This window comes from Globicephala melas, chromosome 20, assembly GCF_963455315.2.
Source record: "Globicephala melas chromosome 20, mGloMel1.2, whole genome shotgun sequence".
Lineage (NCBI taxonomy): Eukaryota > Metazoa > Chordata > Mammalia > Artiodactyla > Delphinidae > Globicephala > Globicephala melas.
Genome location: NC_083333.1, coordinates 21,344,417 through 21,354,205, shown reverse-complemented (window position 1 = coordinate 21,354,205; position 9,789 = coordinate 21,344,417). Strand labels below are relative to the sequence as shown.

The 9,789-nt window shown below is 61.0% G+C and overlaps 1 protein-coding gene across 2 annotated transcripts in view; it reads left to right on the top strand.

Annotated features, from left to right (window-relative positions):
• The first annotated feature begins 519 nt into the window (after positions 1–519).
• Positions 520–9,789, top strand: part of CACNG4 (calcium voltage-gated channel auxiliary subunit gamma 4) — a 54,931-nt gene continuing 45,661 nt past the window's right edge. Inside the window, exon 1 of one of the 2 annotated variants that reach the window (XM_060291300.1) lies at positions 520–789. In XM_060291300.1, coding sequence (XP_060147283.1) covers positions 570–789 — 220 coding nt within the window. In that variant the 5' untranslated portion in view covers positions 520–569. The remainder of the gene's footprint in view (positions 790–9,789) is intronic. The other variant, XM_030837965.2, reaches the window with a different exon arrangement.

The window sequence follows — 9,789 nt, the reverse complement described above, 5'->3', positions numbered from 1 at the left end:
CATATTAAAGAGCCCCCAGGGCCATGTAAGGAAGGCGGGGTGTCCTGGGCTGGGAAAGCGGGGAGGCTGGCCACGCCGTCTCCCCTCGATCCTCCTGGGGAACCCGTGCCCCGGCTCCGTCGCTCTGATAATGTGAACGAACCGGAGAGGAGAGAGGAGCGCGCGCGAGCGCGGACAGCGGAGAGGCGCGGAGGGAGAGAAAATCCGGGCCGGGCGAGAGGGAAGAGCGGAGAGCGCACACCCGGCAGGGGCCGAGGCTCGAGGGGCGGCGCCGAGAGGCGCGGGGCGCGGCGGCGGCGGCGGCGGCGGCGGCGACGCGGAGGGCGCGGGGCGGAGGCGCGGGCCGAGCGGGGAGGGCGGGCCGAGAGGGAGGAGCCCCGGTCGCCGCCGCCCGCCCGCCCGGCGGCCCGCGCAGCCCGCACTCGCCGCCGCGCCTCGGAGTTTGAGCCCCGGCGCGGCGCCGCCCCCCGGCCCTCGGCCCCCCCCGGCCCCGGCGCCCCCGGAGCGGCGCGCGGAGGGAGGAGGGCGGGCGGGCGGGCCGGCGGGCGGCGGAGTATGAGGCGCCCACCATGGTGCGATGCGACCGCGGGCTGCAGATGCTGCTGACCACGGCCGGAGCCTTCGCCGCCTTCTCGCTCATGGCCATCGCCATCGGCACCGACTACTGGCTCTACTCCAGCGCGTACATCTGCAACGGCACCAACCTTACCATGGACGACGGGCCCCCGCCCCGCCGCACCCGCGGCGACCTCACCCACTCGGGGCTGTGGCGGGTGTGCTGCATCGAAGGTACGGCCGGCCTCGGCAACCCCCTCGCCACGCGCGCGCGCGCCCAGGCGCACGCACACACACACACACACACACGCACACGCACACACCCTGCTTGGGGCGCCGGCCGGGAAGGGGTGGGCGCGGCCCTGGCTCCGCGCGAGACACAAAGGAGCCGGAGCGAGCGGGCGGGTCTCCTCGCGGCCAGCTGTGCAGCACCTGGCGGTCCCTCCCGACTGGGGACGCCCCCCCGCCCCCAACACACCGGCCCTACAAACTCTCCGCTGGCACACGCACACCCCCTCGCACACAGACACAATGAAACACACCGAAACTCACGCGCGCGCGCGAGCGCAGCCCGAGACCGGAGCGATCCCGAGGGGCCGCGCCAGCGCCCCCGGGGGAGGCGGAGGCTGGCGAGGGGGCGGGAGGAAGCTAGGGTTGGGGGGAGCGGACGGCCGAGGAGGGAGGGAGCTGGGGGAGAGGTTGCTTGGCAACCGGTGTCTGCGCGATTGCTATGGGAACTGGCCATCCTGGGGCGGGGCCGGCCGGGGGCGGGGAGCGCCGGGGCCGCTCTGCGCTCGCTCGAGGCCTGGCCGAGGGGTGGGAGGGGGGCTGGGCTCCAAGCGGGACTGGGGACCCGGGTCGCCCGAGCCTGAAGCCTGCCGAGACCTTGCTCCGCCACTTACTCCTCCAGGGGCCACCGGCCCACTCCTCCCCGCTCGGTGGGGTGGGGAGGGGAGCGTCACCAAGTCTCCCCGCCCCCCCGACTAGGGCAGTGAGCCCGCCGCCGTCGTCCCAAGGCCGGGAATCTTCAGTAGAACTGGGGCGCGCAGGGGCGACCCGCGGACCGCGAACTGCCTGGGAGGGGCGTGGCCGCCGGATCCCGGCAGGAGGGACGCGGCGCTGAGCCCTCCAGGTGCGCGGCCGGGCCCTGCAGTAGGTGTTGTACGGTTGGAATGCCTCTGGGGGCCGGGACTGGGTGTCCCCGGACTGCGGGGACCCCTCCCTCCGGGGGAGGGACCCGGACTCCTCCAGTGGCGACGTGCGCCAGACTTGAGCGCCTCCCGCCCGCCCCGCTGCGGAACTTGGACTAACAGGTGGCTTTGTCCGGGCGGTCTGTTCCCCTCCAGGTTGTGCACGGGTTCGCCGCCTGGTCTTGGCTTTCAGACTGGAAAAGGGGTGGGGGACGTTGGTGGAGGGTTCCTCTCAAAAATCCTTGGACAGAGTTTCCTCCTCCTTTTTCTGTAACCTTTCCGCGCGTGTCAACTCCGCCTTCCGTGGTCGGGGTTCTCCCGCACCCCCAGCCTTCCTGCAGTTCCAGCCCCTGCGAAGAGCTGGGCAGGGTGGCGTCTTCCTGGAGGTTGGTAGGCAGCTCTAGAAGAGATGGTCCTTCTTCTGGCCGTATTTGGGGTCGGGAAAAGGAGGCTCTGTAAAGCAGGGTCGCTCCATTTCTCCCTCACCCCCATGATGCCTGTTCTCATCTGGAATCCTGCCCACCTCTGCCCCCCACTTTCTCTCCCAAACGAAGCTGCTTTGACCTTTGAACTTGGAGCTTATTGCCCGGACTGAGTGGAGTCTTCCAGGAGCAGGAATGTGCGATCAGTAGTTTGGGAAACAGCCACACAAAGGACCGGCGGGCCCACCATCACAGCCTCCTCTTTTCTTTTGAAAAACATCATTTTTCAAAAGGAAAATGGTGTGCGGATGTTCAGATCACGAACACCTACTCCTCTCATCTGGAGGACGTGCCCACGTCACCGCCTGCCACGGCACCTGCGTTAGACACAGAACAAGGGCGGCTGGGCCCCCGTGTTCTACCTCGCAGGCCCCACTGGGTGCTGTGTATGTGGTCCAGTAAGTCGAGCCCCTGTCATCACCCAAGCCCGCGCATCTGGGCCCCAGGCCTTCCAGGTTCCTGGTCGAAATTGGAACCCACTCCTCCATGCCGGCGAGCCTGGCCTCTGCAGAGTGGTTCGAATGCCTCCTTTATTAATTTCTCATCCTAATCAGGATTGATGCCGCACTTAGCATCTGGCCAGCTGCCTTGAGCCGTTTGCACTCGATGTTCATCAGGAGAGCCCCAAGCTGATCTGGGCAGCAGGCTTGCTGGCGGAGGGAGGGTGGGGAGCCGCCATCTGGGGACTTCACCCCAAGAACTGGGCTGCCTCTGTCATCCCCCAGGAGCTCAGGGGTTCTGGGGGCCAAACCAGGCCACTTCCAAGGGCCAGGACATCCTTGGACCAAGCCAGGGCTGAGAGAGCTGGCTCAGGATCCCTCGGGATGCTCTGGAATCATCCTGGCAGTCCTTCAGCTGGGGCGGAAACTGCGAGCTTATCTCACAAAAGCACATCGCAGAGTCCGACGGCTGTCTGCCATCTATGACGTCTCCACCTGCCAGCGAGCGTCCAGGCCGAGACCCGGACGCTCTGTGGGGACATGGTCACCTCAGTATTGGCTTCTGTGTGTAGAATGCATTATTTCCACCTGCTCTCTAGCAAAGTACCCCAAAGCATTTCATGGGAAAAAATGAAAAGCTCAAACCTCTAAGCTGAAACTGAAGACATACTGCAGCAGGCAGCTAATAAAACACCAGTTGTGACAGTGGGACTCTGAAGGGCTTGCTGGCATCTCACAAACCGCAGATTCAGTTCCCTGGCTGTTTCACAGGAATGACGTTGTGAGGTCGGGAGAGCCCAGCCCTCTGTGTACTTAAGGTGTCTGTGCAGGCTGGCAGGGCTGCGTGCAGAAGCCTGCTGCTCCCAGACTCACCACGGCCGACATCACCCTTTTCCACCCCCAAAGCCGGGTCTCCCCGCTGCCCCTCTACAAGTGTCACAGTCCTCCAGCGCACAGAGCCTTGTGCACGTTCCGCACGGCGCGCTCACAACAGCCCTGAGAGGGTGCCCTGTTCACCTCCACCTGCAGCGTGGGGAATAGAGGCTCAGAGAGGGCAAGGCACTTGCCCAGAGGCACCCAGGTAGGAGGCTGCAGGGCCAGCATCGAGCCTTTGTCTCACTGCAAAGCTCTCCCCACCGTGTTGTCCTGCCCTTTCCCAAACATCTTCTGGGTTACCATTAAAAATAGAACCAAGTACTTGCCTAGCCAGTGGAGGAGCCCAGCTCTGAGGCTGGCTCGCGGCAGCGTGAAGGCATTTGGAAGTGAGAATGTACAACTGCTACACAAATTGCATAACACACTCTCTTCTCGCTTCTCTCTGTTTCTGTCTTTGTCTCTGTGTGTCTGTCTCTCTCTCTTTTCCTACCACGTTCTGGACTAGCCTGTTCCCACCACAAAGAGCCATCTGCTTCCTCCGTCTCCTAGACCCCCACCTCCTTCTTTCTTTGCATCTTTGGTGACATTCAGCCCAAGGCTGGGGACACAGGAAAGGAGTAACACATCTTTGTGGACTTCTCCACCAAAGCTACCGCCCACCAACCTTTGTTCAGTCTCTAACGCATTCTGGAATCAGGCAAGGTGTGGAAGGTAAACAGGCATTCGGAGCATGCACTGTGTGCCAGGGACCGGAGACCTCGTGTAGACACGGGAAGGGAAGGGGAGACTCTGGGCCCCGAGGGCAGCAGCTTATGCGGCAAAGCCCCCGTGCCCGCTGGGAGCTCGAGATGCTCACAGGGGCTGCCAGACACCAGGGTCCCCAAGCGAGCCAGTCACTGTGCTCCGGGCCCAGGATACAGGGTCCTGGCAGAGTTCAGCCTCAGCAGTACCACCGCCCAGGTCCCCCATAGACGGAGCTGCCGTCAGCACACTCGCAGCTCGGTCAGAGCCCTGAGATGGCAGTTCCGGTGCCAGGGGTGGCCCCGGGCCTGCTGCTTTGTGTCAGCTCTGTCCTGGGCACCTACTGGGGAGCGGGTAGGGAGACCCTGGCCCCTGCGAGTGAGAGGCTCCTTTGCTCCATCATGCTCACTCCCACCCCCGCCCGCCGCGGGCAGCATCTCTCACCAATGAGTGTACCCAAGCTTCATTCACACTACAGCCCCCAGAGGAAGAGAAGGTATTTGCACTGCACCCTGGGGGCCGGGGAGGAGAGGACAGCCATTGGTGACTACCCCGGGGCACCAGGCCCTGCCCAGCTCCTGGGGGGCACGCTTCTCTGGCACATCTGGAACCCTCTCACGACTGGCCAGCTGGGAAGCTCTGCCTTACCCCACACTCCGGACACAGGCCCGTTCAGGGAGGTTTGGGTCTGAATTCCGTCCTTTCCCCTCCTGCCCCAGGCCAGGCACTGGGCTGGGCGCTCTTCCTGTCTTTCATTTTCTCTTGCAGTAACTCACAGGCCGCCTGTCCAGTCAGGCCCAGGGGGGTGCGAGCAGAGAGCAGGCTCCCTTCCCGCAGCACCCGGCCCATCAGCTGGTCCCCTCGTCCGCAGGCCTTCCTTTGCCCTCCAGGGTTGCTCATAACAGCCATCACATCAACCTCCATGCAGGACTTCACATTAGTTCGTATAATTGCCAGCAACTCTGCAAGGTAAATCTTAATTATCTGCCTTTTATAGGTGGAGAAAATGAGGCTTAAGATAGCCACGGCTTCTGGGTGTCAGGGATGCCTGCCACTGTCTGGATAGCGGTTGAGGCTAAGCAGATGAGCCCAGCTGTCCCCCAGCCAGGGGATGCCCTTTGTTTGAACCACACAGATTTGGGTAGGGACAGGTAAGGGGGCTGCCTTAGTCAGCTCGGCTGCCATAACAAAATGTGGTAGACTCAATGGCTTAAACCACAGACATTATTTCTTACAGTTCTGGAGGCTGGAAGTCCAAGATCAAGGTGCTGGGCAATTCGGTTCCTGGTGAGAGCTGCTTCCTGGCAAACGGCCACCTTATCCCTGTGTCCTCATGTGACGGAGAGAGCTCTCTGTTCTCTCCTTGTAAGGGCACTAATCCCATCATGAGGACCCCACCCTCATGACCTCATCTCTCTAGTCACCTCCCAAAGCCCCATCTCTGAATACGTCGGGGGTTAGAGCTTCAACATATGGATCTGGGGGGGACGCAAACATTCAGTCAGTGACAGGGCTGCTCTTCCTTCTGTCCCTGCTCTGTAGCTGGTGCCCAGTCTCTCATCGTTCAGGAAGGGGCCCTGGCAGTCCCTTCTCATGTCTACCTTCCCTTAATGTCCTGCTCTGTCTCTTCACCCTCCTCTGTTCTTCACTCTTTTCTTTCGACAAGAAAAACCGAGCTGGAGCCAGCTGACTTAGTGAAGAGAAGCTGGGGATCTTGGTGGACCCCAGCCTGACTTAATGGTCTTGCAGCAGAGCCGGCTTTGGAGGAGCCCCATGTCAGGGGCTTCAGAAAGGCTCAGTAGGAAACCAGCAGCTCTTTAAAGTAAATCTCCTGGTGTCAGTCTGCTCAGACGACCAAGACTCTGGGGATACCTAGGACGTAGTAACAGATGCAGAGTAGGAAGGGGCCTCCGGTCATCAGATCCAGGGTGTCAGGGAGCCTGGTGGGCCTCTGTCTCCTCCTCTGAAAGGGGCCTGGCTGATCTGGAACATTCCTCCCACCTTTGTCTTTCAGCCACACAAGCCCCAGAGGGCCCTGCCCGCAGCCTCCAGGTAGAAGCAGGTTCAGTGTGGCCTTGATGTGGCCCACAGGAAGCCGGGTTCTCCAGCTGCAAGAGCCTTTGAGATTAGTTCAGTGGCCTCAACCTTATTTCTGCTAAGACACACGTGTAAAGGCTATGTCACCTGCCTGCTGGGCACGCCTCATCCGTCCATCCGTCCCTTCATTTATTCCTGCTCACGGAGCACTGCTCTGTGTCGGACGTGTGGGGCTCTGAGTCACAGGGGTGGGCAGGACGGACGTGGCCCCTGCTCTCTTGGAGCCGAAGTTCTAATGGGGTAGCTGACGCTTCCAGGTACTGATGAGTGTTTTGACGGAAACAGAGCCAGGTCGGGGGGCGCTGGGAGAGGCCGGGGAGGGTGGCCACTGGTCAGAGGGCCATGAAGGAGGTGTCAGAGAAGGACCGGAGGGAGCGCTTCCAGGAAGAGGAAGAGGCAGACGAGGCCGCGAGGCAGGAAAGAACCTGGTGCAGGTGGCGGAGCGCGGGGCGGGGGGGGGCTCCATCCCTGCGGAGGGGCTGGGAGAGGCTTCGAGGTCAGGGTCAGCACCCTGCTTTATCTGCTTTTTATGACAAGGGATCTGTGCTTGGGGAGGGGAGGGGATGGCATTGGGGTCTGATTTACGTTTTCAGGAAGCCCGCTGACTACCTGTGGAGAACGGAGATTCTAGGAGGCAGGGAGGCCGCCAGGAGGCCAGTGTGGGAGTTGCTGCAGGTGCCCGGACTGGAAGCCTGGGGCCAAGTGGCAGCAGCAGAGATGTGGGGACGTGGTAGGGGGGGAGGCTGGGGGGGGGGCTAGATCGAGCATAACTGCCTGGACCGGGAGCTCGGTAGCTGGCAAGACAGCGGTGCTCTGTCCACATGGGGAAGATGGAAGAAGGAGCGGGGTTGGGAGAGGAAATCAAGTGTGAGCCCGTAGGGGTCCCAGGTTTTCACACTACTGCCCAGCCCCCCACAGCCAAAAGTGTGCCGGAAAGTTCCGTAGAGCACAGCTTAGGGGAACCACGGTAGCTCATACCCGTCCAGGTGTTGTGGGTTCACCACTGCTGCCCTCACGACAGGGCGGGATTTCTCACCCTCGGTACCTTGGAAATTTTGAACGGGATCCTCTTTTCTGTGGGGCTGCCCTGTGTGTTGTAGAAGGTTAGCAGCGTCTCTGGCCTCTACCCACTAGAAGTCAGCTACAGCCCTGCCTCACCAAGCTGTGACAACCGCAGACGTCTCCAGACTTTGCCAAAGGTCTCCTGGATGGTGGAGGGGCCAGGCAGGAGTGCCCCCCATCGAGAACAGCTGCTCTCAGGGAACTGCCATTTCGGTCGAGGGCAAGGGCTCACCTGATTCCCGGCAACTGAAAGGAACTTCACTTATTTCTCTCTCCTTCGAGAAAACACACGGAACCTCGGGGGGAAGGGGGTGTCGGGGAGCATCTCTATTAAGGGGATGACCTGGCATCTGCTTCAGGTGACCGCAGATGTAACTGGTACCCGGCTCCATTCCCTTCTTAAGAGTCGTGAATTGCAGGTGACCCAGCTCGCCCTGCCTGTGACGCCCCAGCAGGTGTCCACACGGGTGGGCACTGCAGATGTGGCTGGATCCTTCCACTCTGCAAGCAGAGGAAACCAAGGCTGGAGAGGCAGAGGGACTTACTCAAGGTCACACAGCTGGTTAGTGGCAGAGCCGGGAGCAGAAGGAGGTCTGGGGCTGCCTGGTTAGGGCTCTCTGCCCGCCCAGCCTCCCTGTGGGCCGGCACCTGGGTGAAGACCAGGCATCTAGCAACCACTGTAGCACAAGGTGAGCAGCAAGAAATACAGAAGGACGAAGGGACTCCCTCCCCCTGGGCCTTTCTCCAGGGTCTTTGCAAAGCAGATGGTGCCTCCCCTCAGAGGCCCACTGCTCCCAGCTGGCCCGAGGATGTGGGGTGTGACCTCACACTTAGCCATGCCTGGCCTTGGCATCGGGCCTCCTCCGCCCCTCCCCCTTCCCCGGAGCCAGGACGGAGGCAGGGGAGCCGCCCTGTTGGGATGCTGGAACCGGAGATGTGCTTGGGTCAGAAGAACCCTCTGACTGCTTCTGCTTCCCAAAACATCAGGACCTCTCCATCACCCCCACGCCTACCCACCCCAAACTTCTATCTGCCCTTCAAGTCAGCGTCCTCCGAAAAGTTAACCCCAGCTCCTTCTTCGGGCTCCTTGCGCATTCTGTCCCCCAGCTGCAAAGGGCCTCACTGCCCACGGGCCTGAAAGGGCTTCTAACTGGAGCTGCTCTCGCCCCTCCCCCGCTCGTCACTCCCCTCCCCCACCTCCGCGATTGCAGACCTAAAGCAAGGTCCCCACTGTCACAGCATCCAACCCTCTGTGCCTCGTACCTCACCAAGCCCACGGAGGCAGAGGTGCCCAGCAGGTGCCGTTTACGTGTCCTCCCCCCACCCCGCTACAACCCCCTGCCCCACCATTGCCCCATTTACAAAAGAGAGTGTGCAGAGGCCCAGGGGAGTTTCTGGACTCAAGCCCAGCTCCAGAGCCTGGAAGGAAAACAAATTATTCAAAATTGTTCGCCTCCCTAGCTCACCTGCCATCAGCCTGTCACCTCCTGGCCCTGGGGAGACAGACAGGGGCCGCGCGCTTGTCTCAGCTCACTTCTGCCAACCTCTGTTACTCCACATGGAAGTGGCAGTGTCAGGTGGCTAGCACTGAAGTCACACGGACCTGGGTTTGAGTCCAGGCTCTGCCATTAGTCAGCTGTGTGTCTTCAGATAAGTTAGCTAACCTCTCTGAACTGCGGTTCCTTCACTGTAAAATAGAGCCATCACTGAATCAACCCCTGGGATTGTTGTAAAGGTTTTATGAGAAAATGCATGTAAAATAACCCTCATGGCGCCTGGCATCTTGTAGATTTTCAAGGTGTGATGGCCTTCCCCTTACTTCCATATTTCCTGAAACTTGGAAGTTTTCCCAGAAAAAATAAGTCACCCAACCTTTGCAGCTGAGCTGAGTGGGGCCCCAGGTCAGCTCACTGGCCTCCAGGGTCTGGGAATGGAGGAAGCTGAGTGTCCCCGGGGATGTTCAGGCCACTCTAGAACATGGTGTTCTTTCATCACCTCTCAGAGGCAAAACCACGCTGAATGGCCTCTGTGAGCCATAAAATCAGAACCAGAGGCTCTCAATTAAGAGTCGAAACAGGGTCTAGCAACAAGGCAGCGCCCAGAGCGCTTCCCCCCTCCCACTTCCTGGCAGGCACCGGGGCTACAGCTGTGACCTCCAGTGTTGTGGGATCAGGGCTGTGATAAAGGAGGAGAGGGTGCCGGGTGTGGAAACACTGCGGCAGGAGTCAGGAGACCTGTGCCTGGTTCTGGTTCTGTGACTAACATCCGGACAGTCTTCTGGGTATCCCTTAACCTCCTAGAGCCTTTGCTTGCTTGGCTGTCAAATGGGCAAATGACACCTGTCTT